This window comes from Thamnophis elegans, chromosome 11, assembly GCF_009769535.1.
Source record: "Thamnophis elegans isolate rThaEle1 chromosome 11, rThaEle1.pri, whole genome shotgun sequence".
Taxonomy (NCBI): Eukaryota; Metazoa; Chordata; class Lepidosauria; order Squamata; family Colubridae; genus Thamnophis; species Thamnophis elegans.
The window spans coordinates 26,134,262-26,160,681 of NC_045551.1; the positions used below are offsets into that span (position 1 = coordinate 26,134,262).

Sequence of the window (26,420 nt, forward strand, 5' to 3'; positions counted from 1 at the left end):
TTAGTTTCTTTCAGCAGCTCTGTTCAAGGAAGATTGTTTTTTTAAAAAATCCAAGTCAAACAAGCCACCCAGTAAGATATGAATGCTTACTTCCTGTTTTGAACATTAGTTAGGTCAAATTACAAATCTAACAATATTATGTAATATATTTATTTAAGGAGCTTATTTTAGAATTTCAAGTTTGCTGCAGAGGAATGTTAGCCACTTCACAGAAAAGCAATCTCCAAATAAAAATTACACATTTCTTGAAGATATTCTTTTTGAGTTTTCAATGGCTTAAACGTTGAAGAAGAAATAAGAACTTCACAGCAGGAAAATACTACTCTTAGTAATCCCACTGGTTTTTCCTCTAGATTTCAACAGCTATCATACTCAGTTCCCTTTAATGCCTTTTCCAGCATTATATCATATTTCCAGTACTCTTATAGATTCAAATCTTGTCCACTTAGTATGATTTTTGTTTACAATAATGTACTTAAATATGAAGCTAAATAGTATTGCACTATTAGCATATTTAAAAATTTGGGATAGGCCTGACAAATACTGCTTTATTATGCATGTTGTCATAAGGTAAGGAGTATAAAAGTAATACTTTCTAACCAATGGATCTTTTGAATGCAGAGCTACGTTTTTTTTTTACAGAGGGCAGAGAATTCAAAGGGTAATGGTATCACAAGTCAATTCAGAAAAATCATTTCTCAAACGCTATAAGGATGATGGCTGGAATCAGAAAGTATTATGAGGGTATTTTAGCCAAAGCTAGCAATCTGAGTCCCCTCCGGGGGAAAAGGGCGGCATATAAATATAATAATAAAATCAATCTACCTACTTTTAAGCAATATCTTATATTAAAATGTTTGGCAGTTAAGTGAAAAGATTTACATTTGAACGTAAATTGAAATAAAACATATACTTAAATAGTGCAGCTCTGTACATTAATATTCACTTCGGGTTATTCTTGATAAGCAAGTAGAAAACTAAAACCTTAATAATAAAACCATATAATAAAACCAAAATAATGGTGGTAAAATAAGAGGCTGCACTTGGAGCTGGTCTTAACTTCTGAGTTGGAAAGTCACCTCATGATGGAGCACATTTCTATAATTCTTTTCTTGTGGTCACCATGAGTTGGTTAGTTGGTTGCTACAACTAGAAGGAAACAGAAAAAATAGTTTCCCCTAAGATGCATTATGTATCTCACAGATTATCAGCAGTTGCTTTATTTATCTACAAAAGATCATCCTGAGCGGAGCATAAAATGTAATGACAGTCCTTATGGAGTGATTTGGCCACAGATACTCATAATTTTAAACATTCCATAGTTGATCTATTGTACATAGGACTGGCTTGAAATGGCAAATATAGTTGTGCAATTGCTGACAAACCAGCACAATATTGATATGTAGGAGATGCAGTGGCTGCCAGTTGGTTCGCAAATGCAAATAAAGTGCTCGCTATTATATGTAAAACTCTACTGCCACAGGCATATCCCGGCCATCTCCTTTATTATGACTGAGAGGGCATATAAAAAATTTCTAAAACTTTTTCTGATTTTCTTGTTCTATATTTTGTTTGGTCTTTAATATGCAGAAACAAGAATAACTAGTAACAATACAGTGGACACTTAAGCATTGAGTTAAACAGAAATCTTTATTGCATAACAAATATGATGTAAGTTGCATTTATTTATGCAAAATTTAAAGAATTCTATACTTATCAATATTTATATTTTAGATATGAAAGGTAATGCTCATGATTTTTTCTTCATCTCTGAAGATTTACTTGTTTTATACATAAATATGTACAACACAGAAAGATATAAAAAAGGAGAGGGGGGAGGGAGGGAGGGAGAGAGGGGGAGGGGGGAGGAAGGACAAGCAGAGACTATTCTTAAAAAATACAGGGGATGTTTATACTCAGTAACTCAGCAAGATGGTGGTAAGAGTTCCAACATTCTGGAACAACTTCCATTCTATCTAAGATTAGGATGTTCCATTTCCTGATGACATTTCAGAAAGGAGTGTATTTTTTCCAATAGGTGTTTAAGATAGTCCTCCCTCCCGTTCTTTCTCTCTATCTCCCTCCTCTTTCTTTCTATATCTTACTATGTTGTACATATTTATGTATTAAACAAATAGTACACTATGTTATTTGAGTACTATGAAATTTATACAATATTGTCAGGGATTATTAACACTCTAATCTTTAACTTAAATTTTCAGAGATGAAGAAAAAAACATGAATATTACCTTTACCATTACTATTATTAACATTGTTACATGGTATTTGGTATTTTCACATTTTCTTTTTTGTTCTGAAATGTTAATTGCCTAGAATTTTGTTGGTAGGTGGGATGCAAATTCATATACGCCATAGGCAGGCCTTTTTACATGCATGCATTCATAAAATAGTTAATTAACAAAATAAGTAATAATGTTATGCCACTATAGTAGTTTTAAGAAAGGTTAATTAGTTCTGATAATTTCCTAAATTTACATCTTTCTTGCCCTAAGGGAAATGGCTTTGATTGAAGGAAAAATAAAGAAAAATCTTGCTTCCTTTGAAATTATACAAACACATACATGCCCTTGACAACCGTAATAAATCTGCATGTTGTTCTCATAAAGTTTCATTAGATCTAGTAGAAACTTAACTGATGGAATAGTATTTCATATTATATTTTATCTTATTTTGGGACAATAAAATCAAAAGCTGATTTCAAATCCATTCTACCACAAATAATTTATATATTTATTTCCAGTCCAAGGAACTAAGAACTGTCACTTTTGAAATGTTTTCCATACCCCCATTTTTTTTGTGGGCTCAGTTTCTCATCTGACCATTTGCCTAGTCTGAGAATCTTCGTTCTGTCTCCCAAGGACACCCCCAAAACAGATACTTGGATAGATGGTACCCAATACTTCAAAGAGATGTAATAGAACCAAGATGGCCAGAGCTTTATGGGTGCACTATATATTATAGGATAGAAAAAACTTTATTGATTTAATCATTTGATCATATCCAAATATAACTCTAATATAAATATACAAGTACATACGGGTACAAACAAAACAATAGGGCAGTGATGGTGAACCTTTTAGAGACTGAGTGCCCAAACTGCAACTCAAAACCCACTTATTTCTCTCAAAGTGCCAACACGGCAATTTAACCTGAATAATGAGGTTTTACTACCTAAAATAATTATAAACAAGGCAGGGTTCAGCTAATTGTTCTAAAAAAAATAATAAATGTACTTTTATGTCCCTTTGTTTTTTTCCTGCTTTTGAAATGTTACGTTTAGCAACAATAAAAAAGAAAAACTTTCCCTCCCTCTCTTCTCTCCTTTCTCTCCCTCTCTTTCTGCCTGTTTCTCTCTCTCTCTTCCCTCTATCTTTTTCCCTCCCTCCCTTTCTCACCCCTCTCTCCCAGGGTGGTGGGAAATCTGATGTTCGGGGACAAGGAGCCAAGGAGCAGTGCACCGAAAACCAGTGGGGAGGCGGAGCATCCCAACACCAGCAGTTCTGCAGGAAAACCAACTGACATCCGGCAAGTGAGAACGAGCCGAGATGACACAGGGTGGCTTTGTGGCTCGGTGTTGTAATGGGATCCATGAGGAGGGAAACCCATCTCCCCCATTGTGAAGTGCGCTACATTTCACTGTGCTGCGCAAGGCGCTGCAAGAGCAGTCAACAGGCCAGGCAGAATGCTGTTTTGCTTTTTTTAGTCCCACAAACGTTTGTTTCCCTGCAAACAACAGCAGGAAATGCAACACAAAGGAGAAATGTGATGAAAATGGGCTGGGGAGACGGGGCAAATGCCCACAGAGAGGCTCTTAGTGCCACCTCTGGCACATGTGCCATAGGCTCGCCACCACTGCAATAGGGCATATTCACCCACACAGTTAACCCCAATCTAAATATTCCATCTTTGAAATGGTCTTTGAAATAAAAAGTGCAGTCTTACTAGCGATATCCAGCTTTCTTCCCTGCAAAAAGGAAGATAGTTTCTCCCGATGCCCCAGTATTTTTTAAATTCCTCCCTTTTAGAATGAACTTTTCAAATTTAAACTGCCATTGCTTGTAAGTTAATACCATAAAGCCCTTAGGATCAAAGCGATGAGTTCTCCGGGATTCCGATGCTTATATAGGAGAACAACACGGAGTTTTAATGCTATTTCTTTTGTTTCCCATCTCGGGCTAAATCCTAGCTGAATGTCTTTTTCTATCCTCAGTGGGTGTAGGTTACATTCCTGCTTTTGGGAGTGAAACGCCTGATTGGATTTCCAACGAAAATGTTTTCTTAGAAGTCTTTTGGAAAAGAGAGAGCCAACGAGGCAGCTTTATTCAATTCCTGCGGCTTTTTTTTTAAGATATAGTGCAATACCTGCAGATCATTCATGCTTTTTATCTGCTGAATAACACACCGCTGCCTTCCTCACAGGACTCTCCGGGACTCTGCTTTTTACCAGAAGAGTAAGAAAACCCACGCATGAAAGCGAAGAAATATGTCTCAGCATCCACCCTCAACAGCTGAAAGGGAACAAAAGCGCATGTGCGGCGGAAACTACTACTTTTTCCGCGCCCTCGCTACCCATCTTGTGCCCTTCGCTGCGTCCCCCCCTCCCCCCAAACAATGTTAATCTGCCAGTCCGGAGAAAGTCCACATGACTCGTCCCCGAAGCCACGTCCCTCTTTTCGCCGTAGCGCGCATGGGCAGAAAGGGCGTCCTGCCTAAGCTCTGCTCTTGGCGGAGATCGCGCTTGCAACGCAATGGCTACGTCCTTGTGTCACCCGCCGTCGGCGCAGCCTGTTACTCACCTGATCTTTGACATGGACGGTCTGCTTCTGGGTGCGTAATTTACGCCCGCTGTTTTGCATTCGCCAGCTGGGCAGTCCGGTTGATGGCGAGAGAAGGCCGCGGATTAGGTCTGCCCTCTTTTTGCAGGACGGGAGCCGAGTGTCGCTATTGCCTCGCAGTTGTGTGCCGGGGCACGGAGTGCTAAAGGCTGCGGTTTAACCTGTGGTTTCTTCCGCCCCCTTGCTAGTAACTGAGATTCTGAAAACTGCCAACTGCAAACGCGCACACGCAAGCACGAATATCCTTCTGCTGTAGAAGGAAAGTACAAAGCCAGCAGGCAGGCTATGATTGCTTTGTTTGTGGAGTCCTCGCTCCAAATTGGAAATTTGCTGGTTGCTCAACGTGGCATGACATAACAGTCCTCCTTTCTACCATCACGTGGACGCTTCAGATGGTCTTCACGTGCATAGGATACTGTATAGGGGGGGAAAAACAAGGAACAAGAGTTGAAGTTTTTTAAGACGAATGCAAACCTTAGAGATAAGATGAATACAGTAATTTTAACTGCCTTATTGTTTAATAAAAAGGACTGTAACTCCAGTTAACTTTGTCCAGGATTGTACTGAATTTTAATTACAATTTTGATTCCTTTAATTCGGTGTTTTCAGAATTATCAGAAAATAATTATTCTTAAGTAAAGGGCAAAGGACAAGAGCCTTGGTCCTGTCATAAATAAATACCAGGAGTGACAAGATGCCTCTTAATATTATTTAGAAACTTTATAAATGAGACATTATTTCAGCCCGGGATAAAAATAATCCTACTTTGAAGTCTGCATAGAAAGAACTGGAGAAATAACTCGGGCTCCTGCTCTTCATTACATTAAAGTTGCACTTTAGTGAATGACCTTTCATATGAAGTTTTTGAAAAAAATAAACTTCCCAGTGGTAATGAGAATAGATAAAATGTTGCAACTTGAGAAAATAAAGTGCTAAACTAAAAATATTGTGCAGCACTAAACTGAAATTGGGTATCACATTGGAAGTATAAGTGTATATTGGTGACAAATATTAAAATGATACATACTAAAGTACAAATTTGAATGACATTTAGTATAGTCAGAGGGCTCTGATTTGATCATATTAATATAAAGATCTTTTTATCTATAATTCTGTCTTTTTTCTGTCATCTGTCTATTTACAGGTCGACTTAGATCACAATTGAGCCCAAATTTTACATTGCTAAGTGAGGCATTTGTTAAGTGAATTTTACCTCATATTACAACCTTTCTTGCCACAGTTGTTAAGTGAATCACTGCAGTTGTTAAGTTAGTAACACAGTTGTTAGATGAATCTGTCTTCCCCATTGACTTTGCTTGTCAGACAATTGCAAAAAGCGATCACATGACTCTGGAACACTGCAGCTGTCATAAATATGAGCTAGTTGCCAAGTATCTGGATTTTGATCATTTAACTAGGGGGTTACTGCAATGGTTGTGTGTGAAAAGTGGTTATAGGTCACTTTTTTCAGTGCCATTGTAATTTCAAATGGTCACTAAATGAACCTGTATTTATTGGAACTGTTAAGTGCAGTAAATAGAGTTTAAGATCTTAGTTAAATAAGGCACTGATCTACATTATTGGGCCTTCATTCTTCAAATCAAATACTTTATTACAGACCAGCTTCTTGTGATTAGATATGGATATTAGTTATACAGTAATATTTTTACACTGTTGCAGTTACTGTAAAAATAACTTACAAACATTTACAGTTTTCAGACATGCCTTAAAATACTGTTACCAGTGTCTGATGCTACTTGTGTACATTTAAAACATTGCATCTAAAATTAGTCTGTCTTAAATTTTGGTATGTACTTCAATATCTGAAATTGTGTTCAAATTAGTGTGTAGAATATGCCCTTTATGGAGCCCATATTAAATACATTGCCACAGTAATTTTCTTTTACACTCTTTTTGATGACATAAGATCTGAACAATTTATTAAATTTACTAATTACCTTCCCCTTTTGCTGTATACCATACCTTTTGCTGTTTGCCATGATTTCTTGCTTACCTATATTTATGAAAATGCATTGTGAGCAGCAAACAGGTAGACTTCATGTAATTGGTAGGCTGCTTCATAGTAATTATATAATCTATTTAGAAAATGATAAATTTGTAAAAACTACTATAGTTCTGCAATGATTTATCTTTATTGTTATTGTTGTTTATATTTTATTCCAACTATGTATTTTAACTGTTATGGTGCTATATAGCTTGTAAGCTGGTGAGAGTCAGTAGATAATGTTGCAAATAAATTTAGTAAATAAACAAGTGATAATATTCTCTCCTTTCCAAAATGTTTCTACATTCAGTAATATTTTTGCTAATTTGTCACATGTATATTTACAATGTTTACAGGAAAAGCTATGATATAGCTTTTTAATTACACATCATTACAATTTCTTCAGCTTTAAAACAGTCAAATTCTTAAATGATGTACAAGACATTATTTATTGATTTCTTAAATGTATTTCCCAGCTTCAAGCATGGTGCCTTAACCACTAAACCAAACTGCCTTAGATGGTCTTTTAGATTTCTCATATGTGTTAAACTGTAGTTTTGGTATCATTCAAAGCTGCTGTTGGAACTGAAAACCTTATAATCAAAAGTTTTTATTAATGAAGTACATTGTAATTATTTTGTAATACAGTTTCCACATTTTAGCAACTTTCTTTAATCACATTAGATTCTTGTGCCACAGAGTTTTAGAAAAACAAAATTCCAATCACATCGATTTGGCTATTTAAGAACGAGTGTCTAACTCATTGTGATTGTACTTTTGCTATTCTCAAAACTGATACCTGATATGTGTTTACAGCTATACGTAGTAACACTAAACCTGGCAAGTGGACAAGAAAACCAGTGTTAATATTAGATGATATTGTATGAAGTCTCTTGTTTATGCCTAAGGAAGTAATAGATTAAAAATACAAATCTGCTGACTCATAACTTCTTGAAATCCTTATTATTTTTTTGTACTTTTTAGCATGCTGTGAGTTACACAATAAGTACATGTGAGGGCAATATGTGAGATGTTTATCAAGTGTACTGAGAGCAGAATCTGCTTTTATAGGTTAGATTTTTAAATTAAAGTAGGGCTTTTTCTAGCTGGATGTGCAATGGTAGGCTATTCATTGGGGAAACTGCTCTGTAGTCATCCTTTACAGAGTGGAGATTACTTTTAATATAATTTACAGAATATATTGTTGTATAGTAATACAGGTAAAGGAATTGAAACTATAATGCATTTTTAAGTCATAAAACAATTTTCAAGTAATGTGAAAAAATGGAGTAAAATTTGGAGCACGTTTGCTATAATGATTGAAATACTGTACTGATCTAGAAACCAGGACGCTTGTGAGTTCTAGTCTTCCATTAAGGATGAAAGCTGGCTGGGTGATTTTGGGCCAGTTACTCTCTCCAGTCCAACCAATTCATAGGGGGGTTGTAGAAACTTGAGGGTTGGAAGATAATGTAAGCTGCTGTAAACTGTAACAGTAATGCTGGGTTACAGATATAATAATGAAAAACTATAATACATAGTCATAGATATTCTGTAGAAAGCTAAGGAATTTGGTAAATACTTCATTCAAAATATATTGGACTATGATTCCGTTTACTCATAACTGTGCTGGCTAGAGATGATCAGAATTGTTATACAAGGTTTTTGGGAGACATCAAAGTAGGGAGTTTAGGTTAAATGCATAAATTCTCATAGCTAAATGTAGCCTTTACTTTTAAATGATTTTCCTAGGTCCATTTCACAATATTTACATTATTTTGTGTTATATAAGCACCAGAATACTCTAGCATTTCTGCTCTTTTATGTATGTAGGCATTGTATTTGACTTTTATACAATAAATTCTATATATGATGTATTTGCTTGAGTATTCTTTGCTGTGCAAAAGAATGTTTGGTATGAAATTTGTTGTAGAAAATCGCTCATGCATATTTCTGTCTATTTAGGCTCTTATGGGATTAGAGATTGGACAGCCATTTGTCTGAAATGGTATAGGGCCATGATGGCGAACCCATGGCATGTGTGGCCAAAGTGGCATACAAAGCCATGTCGCCTGGCACATGCAGCCTTGCCTGTTTGTCTTCTAGGTTTCTGGTGCACATGTACGGGTGATGATCAGCTGTCCTTTGTGTGCACAGCAGTGGCAAAAACTGGTGTACACATGTGCACTGGCCAGCTGATTGTTAAGTGTGCATGCGTGCCAGAACCCAGAAGTTTGGCTTTTCTGGAATGCGATCCCTTCGGGTGTGCAGCAGTTCCAAAAACCGTCCTGTGCATGTTCACTAGCCAGCTGATTATTGGGTATGCATACCTGCTAGAACCCAGAAATTCGGCTTTTCTGGAGCGCAGGCCCGACGAGCGCGCACGATGTTTCCACGTGACCTTTTCAGCACTCAGTGCCAAAAAGATTTGCCATCACTGGTATAGGGTCTCCTGATTGTGCAGGCAATTGGATTAAAACAGTAGATCTACTTTGGGACTACTTACATCTTTGATTCAAAGTTGTAATGGCTGCAGTCACGTGATCTAACTATGGGCACTCAGCAACATAGCCACATTTACAAACCATTTGCAGCATCCTGCAGCCGCCACATTTTACGATGCCTTTGCTGAAAACTGTCATTTATTTCCAGTTTTTAGCAAAATGGCACGCATGGTGAACATTGATTCGCTTAACAACACCATTCTCTTGATGACTGCCACACAAAAAGTGATAAAATCATACGACTATCACAAGTTATGAGCATGACGGGTAACCTTCATTACAGACATAAGTCAAGACAATATTTTAAAATAACAAATTCAAGAAAAGGGTTGATCTTTAGGCCTACTGTTTAAGGAAAACTTAATTTGCTCTTGAATTCCTTCATTATAATTTTAGTATTATAGTATTAATATAGTTAGATGCAAATCTAGTGATGCTAGTAGCAATGTAATATATATCTTTTGAACAACTTCTAATGTTTTATTCAAAAGTTGAAAAAACAAATTATTTTTTTTAAATATTAAAGGTCTTAAAATATTACATTGGATTACAACCAATAACACCATACTTTTAAAAATGGTCTTATAAGGTAGACATCCGGATCGCTAATCTAAGAATGTTACTTAGATGATGGAGCCAATCTAATTAGAGCTATGAAAAGAAGTTACATGTTTTTCTCTTATTGAAAAAGACAAAAATATTTGGTCACTGCTCAGTTTATAGACTTTCGGTTTTGTCTTCCCTTTAGATCTTTCTTTGGTAATGATACTTATTATGTTTTATTCAAAAGTTGAAAAAACAAATTATTTTTTTTAAATATTAAAGGTCTTAAAATATTACATTGGATTACAACCAATAACACCATACTTTTAAAAATGGTCTTATAAGGTAGACATCCGGATCGCTAATCTAAGAATGTTACTTAGATGATGGAGCCAATCTAATTAGAGCTATGAAAAGAAGTTACATGTTTTTCTCTTATTGAAAAAGACAAAAATATTTGGTCACTGCTCAGTTTATAGACTTTCGGTTTTGTCTTCCCTTTAGATCTTTCTTTGGTAATGATACTTTCTCCCTAACCTTAAATGCCATCTTCTCTGAAAACCCTGTTCTGAAAGCAATTTTATTATGATAAATATTACTTTAACTTGTTACTTATTTCTTATTTAATATGTGCAAACTACCTGTATTTTCTTGGAAAATATTCCACTAGAAACAAATGTTGAGTTATCCCCACTATGCTCTTAAGAATTTAATTATTAGTGTCCTTGTTATTCTTTTGAGCAGTAGTCAAGGGCTCATGTCCTGCAGGAACAGTCTATAAAACAGGAATCAGGCCACAGACTCCTTTAATAAATACAATAGGATATATTTATTTCTACATGGTAAATTAGGATTTATAGATTAGAATATGAAAAGAAAAGATATTCATATGGAAAACATAACTAGATGGACAATGTACTTTTAAGTTTTAGACTCAAAACAATATATTAGAATGTTTCAAGTTAGCAAAGTCAGGATTTGACTTGTGACTGTGTTGCTTAATTATGGTGTTTAAAGTCTTAATGTTATTAGATGAGGACTACCCATTGTCCACTTCTTTCCGATTGGTCATTTAGTATTGATGATTTTGTCCTATACTATTTAAGAAGATAGAATATTGTTTACTGTATTTTTCGGAGTATAAGATGCATCAAGATTTTGAAGAGGCAATTTTTTTTAAAAAAAGTAGGGCTAGACAGGAAGGGAAAGAGAGAAATACAGTAGGTAGGTAGGGAGAGAGAGTAGTTAGGTAGGGATGGAGATAAAGGGATGGAGAGAGAGAGAAAGAAAGAGAGATAGAGTGAGTATAGATAGGTAAGTAGATAGAGTGATAGAGGGAAATAGAGAGAAATATAGTAAGATAGGTAGGGAAAGAGAGAGTAGGTAGATAGATAAAGGGATAGAGACAGAGAGAGAGACAGAGAGAGAAATACCGTAGGTAGGTAGGGAGAGGAATAGAGAGAGAGAGAAATACCGTAGGTAGGTAGGGAGAAAGAGAAAGAGTGTAGGTAGGTAGGTAGGTAGGTAGGTAGGTAGGTAGAGGAAGAGAGAGAGAGAGATACGGTAGGTAGGGAGAGAGAGTAGTTAGGTAGGTAGGTAGATAAAGGGGGAGAGAGAGAAATACAGTAGGTAGGTAGGGAGAGAGAGAGTGTGTGTAGATAGGTAGGTAGAGGGATGGAAAAATAGAGATAGAGAGAAATACAGTAGATAGGTAGGTGTTTCTTCTGGCACAGCACTTGATCAATGTAATTCTCATCACTCAGTTAAACAGCTTTCCAAAAGGGAAAAAAAAAGTTTTTGCACTCTGCAAACCTCCCAAAAACTTCACAAAAACTGGCCTGTTTTTTTTTCCAAAAAAAGGCATGAATAGCCTTGGGGGGTGGGGTTGCAGACTGCACCTGTGGGGGGGGGGCAAAAACGAGCAAAAAATGGCCCGTTTTTTGTCAAAAAAATTGCATGCATAGCTTTATGGAGACTTAGAGAGTACTGCTGTGGGCTGGGGGGGGGGGAACAGCCCATTTTTTGCTCATTTCTGCCCTCTCCAGTCCCCCCCCAGGAGCTCTCTGAAAGCCTCCATAAGGGTATGCACGGCCATTTTGGTGAGGGGGCAGGGCTTTAGAAGGCAAAAAATGCTGTATTCGGTGTATAAGACACACCCAGATTTTCAGCCTCTTTTTTGAGGAAAAAAGGTGTATCTTATACTCCGAAAAATATGGTAGATACAATTTCAACTCTTTTGGTTTGACGATGTAGCTACCTAGTGGTTGAAGACATCATTTTAATTCTGCTTTTCTTTGTTCCGCAGATACTGAACATCTTTATACTATTGTGTTCCAAAATATCTGCAATCGCTTTGGGAAAACCTACACCTGGGATGTGAAATCCTTGGCAATGGGTAAAAAAGCATTGGAAGGAGCAGAAATCATTCGCGACGCATTGGACCTTCCAATCACCAAAGAAGAGCTGTTACATGAAAGTAAAATCATGCAAGAAAAATTGTTTCCTATAGCTACATTGATGCCAGGTATTTTATCTCTTCAATTGTGTGTGCCTATCAGATTCCATCTTTACACTTTCAGTCCTAATGGATTGCATACTTTTTTTCTTGTGCTGGGTTAATTTAGCATTGCTTTGGAACTTAAGAAAGACTGAGATGTATTCCAATAATATCTTTAGATAATAGAAATTCCCTCTGCCTGTTCCGTCAGATGCATCTGAAGCATCTGCAATCGGTGTCTACCTGGCCCGCCACCCCCACGGCAGCTTCTTCTGGCTGCTCAAGCATCCCAGCCAGAAACAGCATTGCGACAGCTGCCAGGGGCGAGGGGGTGGCAGTGGCAAGACAGGCAAGGGCTTTCCTCCCTCCCCACCCGAGCGGGCTACCTGCATGGCTCCAGCCTGTGGCACTGATGTAGATCCGCGATCTGGAGTGCCTGGCTGATTCAGGTGCCCCAGAAGAGTCGTCTGGTCCCCACGCAGCCCCAGAAGAACAGCAGCAGCAGCTGCAGCCACAGGGGAAAGGCAGGAGCAACCGTGCAGCCACCACAGCTGCTCTCACACCAGCGAGCCAGGCCTTTATAGAGGTAGCTCACCTCCCTGCCAGCAGCTCCTCCTCCAGCATCCTGGCTGGAAGCGGCAGCGCAACAGCCGCCGCTCCCAGGGGCAAAGGGGTGGCGGTGGTGAGAAAGGGCGACCTCTCAGGTGGGGATGGAGGGAAGCCCTTGCCCGTCCTTGCCACTGCCGCCCCCTCGCCCCCCGCAGTTATCACAGTGCCGTTTCTAGGTGGTGTGGGAGTGGCTGCAGGGACTGACTGGTCGCTCCTGCCCTTCCCCTTGTGGCTGCCGCTGCCACTGCTTTTCTGGGGCACCCAAACCGGCCAGGCACTTTGGACCACAGATGAGCTACGGGCTGGAGGGCTGGGGCCATACAAGCAGCTTGCTCGCGTGGGGAGGGAGGGAAGACTTGACCACAGCTCTGCTCCACTAAGAAGCAATGTCCAGGAGTCCTTCTTCGTGTCTTTTGGCACACACAGCCGTTGCTCTTCCTGTTGCTGGTTTTTGCGTGTGCATGTGCGCCAGGAACCAGATCACCAAATGGCCAACGTGCATGTGCACACTGGAAACAAAAAGATCATTTTCCTATAAATGGACTAAATTCACCTATAAAAAGAAGACAAACAATTTCTAAGCTCCAAAAACAAAACATGGACATCACATGTGCGCAGAAAGTTCATATTAAAAAAGGAAATGGTAGTATTTTGGAATCTCCAAAGTTAGGGAAATTATATCTGGCCCTGGCTGATACAAAGAAAAGAGGAATTGCAGTATATATAAAGGACTGGCTAAAACCTAAACAGTTATACGCAGGTGAAAAGGAAAGAACATTGTCAATAAAACAAAAAAGAGTACTAATTGCAGTCATATATGCACCAAACGTGAACCAGAAAGAATACTACAGTAAACTACATAAGCAGATTGCAGAACTGGAACTGGACAACATATGTGTATTACAGGACTTCAATGCGGTAGTAGACCCAAAGAAAGACTATAAAACAGATAATTAAAAATTATGAAAGGAGAACTCTACCAAATGCATTCTTTGAAATGGCCCAAGAATTAAATCTAAAAGATGTCTGGAGAGAAATCAGTCCACAGAAGTCAATACACATTCCTTTCAAACCCCCATAATTCATGATCCAGGATTGACATGGTGTGGATGGATCTAGAAATCGAGAAGGGTGTAGAGGAGGTAGAAATAACACCAAACATGTGGGCGGACTATAACCCATTAACAATCAAATGGAAAGGAGAGGCAAAAAGGAAAAAGAGATGGACCATGAATCAGAGGGTTGTAAAAGAAAAGAACTATGTACAGTATGTGGAAAAAGAATTAGCATTTTTCCTAAAGGAAAACTGGAATGAACAGACAACCATTCAAAACCTATGGGATACAACCAAAGCCTATGTGCGAGGCATTACGATAGCATATACAATAAGAAGAAACAAAGATAAAAAGAAACAATATACAGAGCTCCAGGAGAAACTGGGAAAATTAGATTATAAAATCCAGAAAGAACCTCAAAACCAAGAAGAAAAAGAAATAATTAAACATAGATTAAACTTAATTACACAAGAAGAAGTGGCCCAGAAAATTAGATAAGTAGGCAAAATTATTTCAAAAATGCCAATAAACCGGGGAGATGGCTAGGCTATAAACTAAAGAAAGAGAAAGAAAAGAAATTAATACAGCAACTAGAGAATGAAGAAGGGATGATACACCACCAAAACGAGGGGGAAAAAAGTATAGCGGTAAAATACTTTCAAGCATTGTATTGCCGAGATGAATTAGAAGAGGAGGCTGTTAAAAGATACCTTCAGAGGGGGAATCGTCCAACCCTACCAAAAACAATAAAAGAAACATTAAATGAGAGAATAACGAGGCTAGAATTAAAAAAGGCAATCCAAAAACAAAAAAATAACAAAACCCCGGGCCCAGACGAAATTCCAGCAGAATTTTGAAGAATTGCAAAAATCATTAGAGAACATATTATTAGAAATGTATAATGAAGTACTAGAACGAGCTTAGACACCAAAATCCTGGATGGAGGCACTAATAACACTAATTCCCAAAGACAACACTGAAAAACAAAAGATCCAAAATTATAGGCCAATCTCTCTGCTAAATGCTGTTTATAAAATATTTATGACAATAATGGCAGAAAGAATTGAATATATTAAACAGAATCATATATCCAGACCAAAATTGATTTTTACCCAACAGACACATAAAAAACAATATATGAACGATAATGGACATATTAGAATACTACAAGATACACTCAGGAAACAAGCAGCATTGATATTTATTGATGCACAAAAAGCATTCGATAACCTGAATTGGGATTTTCTTATAAATCAATTAGCAGTAATGAACTTCGGAGAGAAATTCAACGGGATGATCAGAGCAATATATTTGAGTCAGAGGGCAAAAATAATACTAAATGGGGAAGCAACAGAAGATTTCAGCATAACCAAAGGGGTAAGACAGGGATGCCCTCTATCCCCCCTGTTATTTATACTCTCAATAGAGACATTGACGTTACAAATTAGACAAAACAAGGACATAAAGGGATTGGAAATTAGAACACAGGAATACAAAGTGCAGGCCTTTGCAGATGATCTAGCATTTATCATAGAGGAACCCCTAGAAACTGGACTAAAACTATTATAAGACATAAACCAATTCGGTAAAGTGGCAGGGCTTAAAATAAATAAAGCGAAAACTAAAATATTAACTAAGAATTTAACCCAAAAACAAAATGAAGAACTGGAGGAGAAACTGGGAATTTCGAGGGCAAGAAAATTAAATATTTGGAAATACGTCTATCGGCAAAATGTATTACAATAAAAGAAGATAACTACAACAAATTGCTACGACAGATACAAAAAGATTTGGATAATTGGATTAAACTACAGATATCACTAATTGGCAGAATCTTAACAATTAAAATGAATGTACTACCCAAACTACTTTATCTTTTTCAAACAATACTGATTAAATTAGAGAATTTTTTTTCCGAACAACTAAATAAAATACTATCCAAATTTATCTGATCAGGGAAAAGACCACGTATTAAATACAAACTTCTACAAGATAGTAGAAACAAAGGGGACTTTTGCCTCCCAGATTGGGAGCTTTACTATCAGGCAACAGTCCTAACATGGCTAAAGGACTGGTTTCAACTAAAAAAGAAAAGAATCCTTATGCTAGAAGGCCATGATCTCCAACTTGTTGAGAAGGTGGTGGCCTTTCAGCTCCAGCGGGCCTTGGAGGAAGCCAGCTATCTTGACCCATTCCAGTCCGGCTTCAGACCTGGCTACAGCACAGAAACCGCTTTGGTCGCATTGACCGATGACCTCTGGAGAGCCAGGGATTGAGGCCACGCCTCCATTCTGGTTCTCCTTGACCTCTCAGCGGCTTTCGATACCATCGACCATGGTATCCTTCTGCGACGACTGCGGGAGGTGGGGGTGGGAGGCACTGTTTTGCAGTGGTTCTCCTCTTACCTCTCGGACAGGTTGCAGTCGGTGTTAGTTGGGGGGCAGGCCCCTAACATATGGGGTGCCACAGGGTTCGGTCCTGTCTCCCCTACTTTTCAACATCTACATGAAACCGCTGGGCGAGATCATTCGGCGGCACGGGATAAAATACCACCAGTATGCGGACGATACCCAGCTGTATCTGTCCGCCCCGTGCCAACTCAATGAAGCGGTGGACGTGATGAACCAGGGACTTGAAGCTGTTAGGGACTGGATGAGGGCTAACAAACTTGTGCTCAACCCGGATAAGACCGAGTGGCTGTTGTGTTTCCCTCCCGCCAATTTGGCAAATATTCCATCTCTCAGGCTGGGGGGTCAAACATTATACCCCTCAGACAGGGTCCGCAACTTGGGAGTCCTCCTGGACCCACAGCTGACTTTCGAACACCATTTGTCAGCTGTGACCAGGGGGGCATTTGCCCAGGTTCGCCTGGTGCACCAGTTGTGCCCCTACCTGAACCGGGAGGCTCTCACAACAGTCACTCGGGCCCTTGTGACCTCTAGGCTGGAGTACTGCAATGTGCTCTACATGGGGCTGCCCTTGAGGAGTATTTGGCGACTTCAGCTAGTCCAGAATGCAGCCGCGCGAGCGATCATGGGTGCACCTCGCTTCACCCACGTAACACCTATCCTCCGCGAGCTGCGCTGGCTACCTGTCGATCTCCGGATACGCTTCAAGGTGCTACTTGCCACCTATAAAGCCCTTCATGGTAGTGGATCTGGGTACTTGAGAGACCGCCTACTGCCGATCACCTCCACACGACCCATTAGATCTCATCGTTTAGGCCTCCTCCGAGTTCCATCTGCTGGCCAATGCCGACTGGCCACCACGCAGAGGAGAGCCTTCTCGGTGGTAGCCCCGACCCAATGGAACGATCTCCCCATGGAGCTTCGTACCCTCACCACCCTCCAGACCTTCTGCACAGCCCTTAGAATCTGGCTATCCCGTCAGGCCTGGGGCTAAAGATTGTAACCCGCCCAAATGGTATGAATGTTGCGTTTTAATCATGTACTGTCTTATATGTAAAAGTCTGTTCCCCCCTTCCTTTTGATTGTGAGCCGCCCTGAGTCCCCCCAGGGAAAAGGGCGGCATACAAATAAATAAACAAACAAACAAACAAACAAACAACTAGGCTGGCACGGCTTCCTCTGGGAGGGAAAGAATAAATCTCATTCCTACTTCCAGAGACATATAGTAAGGGGTGCCCTGTTTAGGGTCTGGGGGAAAAATAAAAATTTTCACTACCTGAAAATCCCAATCTGGTTATCAACGATGGAGGCAATGACATATCCAAATACTATAGATCTCAGTAAAATGGTAAGATCAGTGGTTCTCAATCTTACCAATGCCGCGACCCTTTAATACAGTTCCTCATGTTGTGATGACCCCCAACCATAAAATTATTTCTGTTGCTACTTTGTAACTGTAATTTTGCTACTGTTATGACTCGTAATGTAAATATCTGATATGCAGGATGTATTTTCATTATTACAAATTGAACATAATTAAAGCATAGTGATTAATCTGCCAATCTTGGTTTGGGAGATCAGCCAGGCTGAGATTTTCCAGGATAAAACTACCTCCCTGCCTGCCTCCAGCAGCAGTTTGTGGTTTATATGAGGTTCACTTTATTAAGTTTACTTTTTTTACATTCTGTTCCCCCCACCCACCCACCCAGTTTTCTCTCTCTCTCTCTCTCTCTTTTTCTTTCTTTCTTTTTCTTTCTTTCCTTCCATTCCTCCCTCTCTTTTCTTTCTTTCTTTTTCTTTCTTTCCTTCCATTCCTCCCTCCCTTTTCTTTCTTTCTTTCTTTCTTTCTTTCTTTCTTTCTTTCTTTCTTTCTTAAGAATAGTTACAACCAGGTGTGGGAACGCGTAGCAGTTAATTCGTGCAAGCAATCTATTTAACACAGATTAAGAAGTTGCCCTTTAAATGGGATTTTAAACAGAGCCTTAAGCTACATTGAACTGTGCTTCCGTCCTGAGTGGAATTCCTCAGGATGGAAGGAATGGGTGGGCGGGGCCTGTCCTCCCCTCCGGCCTCTCCTGCCAGCCTTTCCCGGGGGCCAAAAAGCCTCTGAGCTCAGTTTAGCCTGCAGGACAGGACTGGCGGTGGAGGTGGCAAAGGCAGCATCCAGGCCCAAAGTGGCTTGAATCCCGGGATGCACCTGCCTGGGTTAGAGCCCATCCTGTCGGCTGAAGCAGGTGGCTTCAGGTGGCTGGTCTCCTGCACTCTGGGTGCCTTTGAGGCCCTGTGCAGGCGGCTGGGCTGAAGTGGCACCACCAACCACGCTCATGTCAGACGTCCATCGGAGCAAGGCTGATCCGCCACCCAGAAGAAACCGGCTCTCTCCCCCTTAAGCACCACGGCCTTTCCCTGGCATGGAGACCAGGCAGGGCAGCCTCAGGGTTGTGCCCGGAGCTGGGAGGAGGCTGCTTGGCTCTTCATGCACTTGCTGCTTCAGGATGCGCTCCTGAGCATGAGCGACACTGGTGGAGGTGGATTGTCTTAGGCGACCCCTGTGAAAGGGTCGTTTGACCCCCATGTGGGTGCGTCCATGTGGGTGACACAGGGCCCGTTCCAACCATACCGGTTGGAACGGGATGCGGAACCCACCACTGCCTCAGATGAAACTATAATCAGGAAAATACTTGAATGCACAGAAATGGATAAAATGACAATGGAACTAAAAGAAGAAGAATCTGATTTCTATAAAGTATGGAATAAAATGTATAAGTGGCTAGAAATCAGAAGCCAAAACAGAAAATAGAGAATATAAATATATGGTGATACAAATAATTAATATTATTATAAGTGTTAATAATATGTTTGCTATATTATAGGACAAGGTTAAAGCAATAGGAAGGCAATGCAGAAAGGAGAATTATAAAAGCTAAGCAGGGAAGCCGATACAGAAAGCTGTAAAATTACTGTATATTGTTATATATGTTTTGTGTGTTGTTTTTTCTTGTTGTGTCTTTTTTACTGTTTTTAAAGATTAAAACATTCAATAAAAATTATATTAATAAAAAAAGATCATTTTCCTGACGTGGGCATGCACACTGGGCATGCACACTTCTGCTTTCTGGAATGTCAATGCGTGTGAAGACCAGCTGGCTGCTGCACTCGAACCCAGAAAAGCAACTGGTGATGGCTCCGCGTGCCATAGGTTCGCCATCACGGGTCTATGCTATCATATCTATGCTAAATGCAGTTTCAAAAAGCCAATCAGCAATAGCGAGGGCTTCTTCTGAACTATAGGACTATGGATCAGAGGTGGTATTCATCCAGTTCTGACAGGTTCTGGAGAATGGGTAGCAGGCCATGCCACTAAGCTACGCCCACAGAAATGGTAGTAATTTTTTTTTAATCCCACTACTGCTATAGTCATCTTCCTTTCATCAGCTGATCAATGTATATTTGTTTGATAAATGTTCTGAAAGATGTTCTACTCTATTATGTAGCATCTGCATGAGAGGTGAGGGTGATAGCCAGCTTTCCAATAGGGGCTTCTGCAGAAATTAGAAGAATTGACCAACACCAACTAAAATACAAGTTTGCATGAAAATATCTTCTGTCAACTTTTATGCTAGTAAGTGGAGAAAATATTCATCCCAAAACTTTATCTTTTCTAAAAGGTTAGTGCAGTTGGCCGTAAACTAGTAGAAACACTGTTGGAAAGAGGCCATGGGATCAGTAGTAAACTGCTGTCAGTCTTACTTTTCTCATGGTTTCTTAAAAAGGCATAATGATAACTCATTGGAAATACCATTGGCAGCAAAATTTTACTTCATAGAGCTTGTTAAATAGGATTTACTGAAAAATGCATACATATTTTTTCTGAAAATCAGTTTCTTTTACACTGAAAATACAGTGCTTTTTCTTACTTTAGTATTAATTTGTATATGTGTGTGTGTGTGTGTGTGTGTGTGTGTGTGTAATCTGTTTATATGTTTGAATATATTTGAACATAGGATAAATGCATTAATATTTTTTCTAAAAACGAGTTTCTTTAACACTGAAAATTCAGTGCTTTTTCTTACTTTATGAGTATTACTTCATACTGTTTATATGTTTCAATACATTTGAACATAGGACAAATATGAATAATGTATCTGATACTATGAAACTTTTTTTTAAAAAGAAAGCAATAAACTGGTTGAATAACTATCTGCTTTATAATGTTTCATCAGTCCACCATTTTAAAACAGATTTTAATATAATTTACATTTATATTTCATTTTTGTCTAAAGTTGGAAAATTATTGCAACAGTAATGCAGTGTCTAATAATTGGCTTCAACATTAAAGATAATTTAGAGTCTCTCATATTTTTTTCTGTGGATCACTAATTTTAGCAAATACTGTTTAGCAAATATTAGCAGCACTATTTTAGATTTTATGCAGTATGGATTCTAATGAAGTTTAGCTAATCAGGAAGTAGCACAACAATGGAAATTCATTTTTCATATTTTGAATTAGAGAGTTGCCTAAAACCCTGTAAAATTACTATTTTATATTCTTAACATTTAGTGCTCTGAAAACTTATCTTTTGGGGGAAATGCCATGACTAAAATAATTTCCTAGATACAATATTTTTGGAAAAGTACAATTCTGCAACTTTGTCCATTAAGATTACAGAGCAAAATACCTAACGTCATACAGCAGATACCACTAAAGTGCTATAAATGAATTTATAAACTTCTTAGAAATCTAGCAAAGAGCAAACATTTGGTCTTCATCCTTTCTTATTCTCCCAAATTTTCTTCATAGTAACTTCTCAGGATTGATTGACTATAGAGAAGTAATATACTTTAAATCGCCTGCCAGAAGGAGCAGAGGCCATGAGAGGGGAAATGGGGTCTACGGTTGCGGGGGTGGGTCAGAGCATTACGGTCACTATGGGGAGGGGCAGGTACAACGGGAACTTCAGGGCTACCTATTACCGGGGAAGGAGGGTCCGCTACGTCACAGCGATCCCCCCTTCCGGCCCTGTTAGTTCCACTCCAGGGCCAGATTTCATTTCATTTCATTTCATTTATTATATTTATATGCCGCCTTTTTCCCCCGAAGGGGACTCAGGGTGGCTGACAAATCAAATCTGGGAAATGGGGGGGTACAGACAAAAAAAAACAAAAAAAAACATGACAATACATAATTTAAAACACACAACAGTCATACCATTCGAGACGGGGGCAACAGCTCTTTAGCCCCAGGCCTGTCGGAACAGCCAGGTTTTAACGGCTTTGCGGAAGGCCTGGAGGGTGGTGAGGGTTCGAATCTCCACGGGGAGTTCGTTCCAAAGGGTCGGAGCAGCCACAGAGAAGGCTCTCCTCCGGGTAGTCGCCAGTCGACACTGGCCGGCGGATGGAATTCGGAGGAGGCCTAATCTGTGGGATCAGATCGGTCTAGTGGAGGTAATTGGCAGCAGGCGGTCTCTCAAGTACCCAGGTCCAATACCATGAAGGGCTTTATAAGTGACGACTAGCGCCTTGAAGCGTATCCGGAGACCAATAGGCAGACAGTGCAGCTCGCGGAGGATAGGTGTTACGTGGGTGAACCGAGGTGCACCCACGATTGCTCGCGCAGCTGCATTCTGGACAAGCTGAAGTCTCTGAATGCTCTTCAAGGGCTGCCCCATGTAGAGCACGTTGCAGTAGTCCAGTCTAGAGGTCACAAGGGCACGAGTGACTGTTGTGAGGGCCTCCCAGTTCAGGTAGGGCGAGAATTGTCAGGGCCCTGGTCTCAGGCTGTTGTTGCTAAATGCCAGGTCTGTGGTTCATAAAGCACCCCTCGTCCGGGACCTAATAGTAGATGAGGGGGCAGACCTGGCATGTATTACTGAAACCTGGCTGGACCTTGGGGGTCAAGTGGGCCTGCTGTTAATGTAGCTACCTAACGTACCTGTTAACGTACCTATGTCCCAACAGCGTTGCAACAGCCCTCCCCTCACTCCTCGAGTCAGTAGCCGAGCTGGCGGTGGAGTTCCCCAGGCTTATGGTGCTGGGGGACTTCAACCTGCCTATGCTCGGTGAACGCTCTGATGGGGCGCAGGAGTTCATGGCTTCCATGACAGCCATGGACTTGACCCAAGTAATCCAGGATTCAACTCACTCAGCGGGTCACACACTTGACCTCGTATTCCTCTTGGAGCAGTGGAGGCGTGATCTAGAATTGAGGAGTATTAAGATCTTGCCCTTGTCATGGTCTGATCACTTCCTACTGAGGCTTGACTTTCGGAAACCAATCCCCCACTTTAGGGAGGAGGAACCGATTAGGTGGTTCCGCCCCAGACGCCTGATGGACCCTATGGGATTTCAGACGGCGCTTGGAGTGATACCTGACACTCTCGTCCACAGTCCGATCGAGTCCTTAGTCGCTGCTTGGAATACAGTGGCGACAGGGGCTCTAAATCGGATTGTGCCTTTGCGGCCTCTCCGAGGTAGCGGATCCAGGAGAGCTCCTTGGTTCACCGAGGAACTCCGGGAGATGAAGCACCAAAAGAGATGCCTAGAGCGCCGCTGGAGGGCCAGTAAATCTGAGTCAGACCGAGCACTGATGAGAGCCTATATCAGAGCCTATCTTGTGGCAATACGGGCGGCAAAATGTTTGCATTTTGCCGCTCTTATTGCATCCGCTGAATCGCGCCCAGCCCCCTTGTTTAGGATAACCCGCTCCCTCCTGAAAGGGAGGGACACGGATGAACCTTTGCAAGGTAGAGCTGAGGAATTTGTCTAGTATTTAACAGAAAAAGTCGCTCGGATTCAGACAGACCTGGACTCCAATTGCACGGTACTAGCTGAGGTACCGGGGGAAGGTCTTGAGCGGAGTTTATGGAATGAGTTTCAACTTGTCGCGCCTGAGGAAGTGGATAAGGCCAAGGGAGCAGTGAGTGCCTCCACTTGTATACTGGACCCGTGCCCTTCCTGGCTGGTTTCGACCAGCAGGGAGGTGACACGTGGCTGGATCCAGATGATAATTTAACACCTCTCTCCGGGAGGGATCCTTCCCGCTCCCCCTAAAGGATGCGGTGGTGGGACCCCTCCTGAAGAAACCGTCTCTGGACCCAGCCATTTTGAGCAACTATCATCCTGTCTCCAACTCCCCTTTGTAGGGAAGGTTGTTGAGAAAGTGGTGGTCTCTCAACTCCGACGGTCCTTGGATGAAACTGGATTCCTTTCAGTCTGGTTTCAGGCCTGGCTACAACACGGAAACTGCTTTGGTTGCACTGATCGATGATCTCTGGCGAGCCAGGATAGGGGTCAGTCCTCTATCCTAGTGCTCCTTGACCTCTCAGCGGCCTTCGATACCATCGACCATGGTATCCTGCGACGGTTGCGAGAGGTGGGAGTGGGAGGCACCATTCTTCGGTGGTTCTCCTACCTCTCGGACAGGTCGCAGTCAGTGTTGGCCGGAGGGCAGAGGTCGACCCCTAGGCCCCTCAATTATGGGGTGCCGCAGGGCTCGGTCCTGTCCCCCTCCTATTTAAAATCTATATGAAGCCGCTGGGTGAGATCATACAGCGGCACGGGATTAAATACCACCAATACGCGGACGATACACAATTGTATCTGTCCGCCCCGTGCCAACTCAGTGAAGCGGTAGAAGTGATGTGCCAGTGCCTGGAGGCTGTTAGGGTCTGGATGGGAACGAACAAGCTTGCACTCAATCCCGACAAGACTGAGTGGCTGTTGATGCTCCCTCCCAAGGATGATCCAGACATTCCAACTCTTAGCCTGGGGGGTGAAATTATACACCCCTCAGAGAGGGTCCGCAATTTGGGTGTCTGAGGTGCTTCCACATCTACCCATACTTTCTTTTGCCAATCTTCAATCATTCAGTGAGGAATTTATTTTCTAGTATTTTACATTCCTGTTCTTTCTTTCTATATCTTTTTGCATTTATTCTAGTTTCTTTCATTTTTATCAAATTCTAATCTGCTGCATCAATATTCATAACTTCTCATTATTCTTATAGTCTTCCATAATTCCAGTTTCAATGATAACTGAATGAAACATGTTTTTCCTTTAATTCATTCCATTTCTGTATGTACATATGAATAAATTTAAATGCATATTTGCATCAAACCAAACTGAAAGCTGATCTTCCATAATTGTTGGGTCTCAAAATAGTCTTACTTTTTCAGTACCTCTTTGTTTTCTTTTACATATTAATTCATGCTATCCAACATATTTCCATCTCCCCTTTCTATTGACCATACTTCATCTGGAATGTTGCACATTTTCCCCCAAATATTCATTCTGATTTTTTAATTATTTTTCTTCATCGAAACATTAAGATTCAAATATCTCTAACCTATGTATTCCTTCTTTTTACCTATCACCACAACATTCATGATGATAGATAGATAGATAGATAGATAGATAGATAGATAGATAGATAGATAGATAGGTAGATAGGTAGATAGGTAGATAGGTAGATAGGTAGATAGATAGATATTTTAGTTCTTTCATACATAACTGCCATTTTTTTCTTCTGTTTCTTGCATCTATAATCTCCTGTTCATGAAAGTAAGATATTTTCATTCAGATATGTTACCTGATTCTTCTACAAATCATGAGGCAATTACAAGCACTAACTCTATGCTAACAGCAATTGGACATATTTGGAAACTATTTAACATTTATGTATTTATGCCTTTTCAATGCATATTGTACTAATCAAGCAAGACCTTTTAATTGTTCTGATTAATAATTGTAAACCTTTTCCTAAGTTCTAGACATTGTGTGAATGTATTATGTTTAATAAGGATCAGTACATAAATCTTTCAAACAGAAATACCTTAATTTGCCAAATCCAATTGAATTTGTATAAAAATGTGTCTGCAAAGTAAGTGTGAGTAGCATAATTAAATGACTTTGATTATGGTTAGATAATATACATGCTAAATTCAGTTGAAAATGTATAATGTTCTAATTGTTAGAGCAGTCTATTAAATACTGTAATATAAATTAATTAGAAAAATGAAATGTGATAAATTAAATTTATTTAAATTGACATGATTGAAATTGATAGTTTTTATTTCCAGCTGATTTATAGAAAACAGCATTTCTTGGAAATATCTATTTTTGGATTTAGCCTAAGAGAAAGGTATCTTTGAAACATTAAAATGAGGTCATGTGGAACTGTAAACTATTTAAATGCAGAACAATGTGCAGATTGCATTGTTTTTCATATAAAAAATCTATGGCAATTAATTTTTCCTTTTTCACCTAGCTTTATATCTTGGTATAATAAGTTGAAAAAAGTTTTTAAACTAGTTTTACTGAACAAAAAAAAAAGTTTCTCACAATAGCAAGTCAATTACCAATATTTTGTAATTTGTATTTATGCAATTTATTTCTTGAAACAAAAGTAATTGTTCCCAGGATAACTGTGTATAAGAATAAGCCCAATAATTAGAGAAATATTTTAATGTGTTTTAATAATTTAATAATATTTCAGCCTCTTCTTTTTTAAACTATTTAATGGCCAGTTATTAGGGCATCTAAGCTACAGTAAAATGTAATTTAAAAATTACAAATTCTTTCTTGTAATATGTAACTGTTCTGTCTTTCCAAGTTTTCAATTTCCTCTAGCCAAGCTGGGGGAGAGATTAATAAGTTTTGATTATCATGTTCCCATGTTACTTATTTTAAAAGTAACAAGCGAAACTTCCCAAATATCTTTGTATGTTTATTATTCAGTAAAACAGCTCGAATAACATTTATTTTCACATTCAAATAATTAGAATAAGATTAAGAAATCTGAGTTTCTTTGGACTTATTCTTTGGCCTTTGAGACATAGGATTTATTACTGCTTTTCCATATTCATATGAAAAAATGACATAGAAACAGAGACTCTTTCTTTGCTTTATTGTTGTTGTTCCTTTAAGTCTGGGTTGACACCTGGCA

The 26,420-nt window shown here is 39.7% G+C and overlaps 2 protein-coding genes across 4 annotated transcripts in view; one reads left to right on the forward strand and one right to left on the reverse strand.

Annotated features, from left to right (window-relative positions):
- STS (steroid sulfatase) overlaps positions 1-6,055 on the reverse strand; it is a 145,405-nt gene extending 139,350 nt beyond the window's left edge. For 2 of the 3 annotated variants that reach the window (XM_032226902.1, XM_032226900.1), the window contains exon 1: positions 4,818-6,055. The gene's annotated coding sequence lies outside the window, so the exon portion shown is untranslated. Of the gene's footprint in view, positions 1-4,383; positions 4,538-4,817 lie in introns of those variants that run through there. The other variant, XM_032226901.1, reaches the window with a different exon arrangement.
- Positions 4,685-26,420, forward strand: part of PUDP (pseudouridine 5'-phosphatase) — a 67,984-nt gene continuing 46,248 nt past the window's right edge. Inside the window, exons 1-2 of the mRNA XM_032226903.1 lie at positions 4,685-4,848; positions 12,214-12,432. Coding sequence (XP_032082794.1) covers positions 4,770-4,848; positions 12,214-12,432 — 298 coding nt within the window. The 5' untranslated portion in view covers positions 4,685-4,769. The remainder of the gene's footprint in view (positions 4,849-12,213; positions 12,433-26,420) is intronic.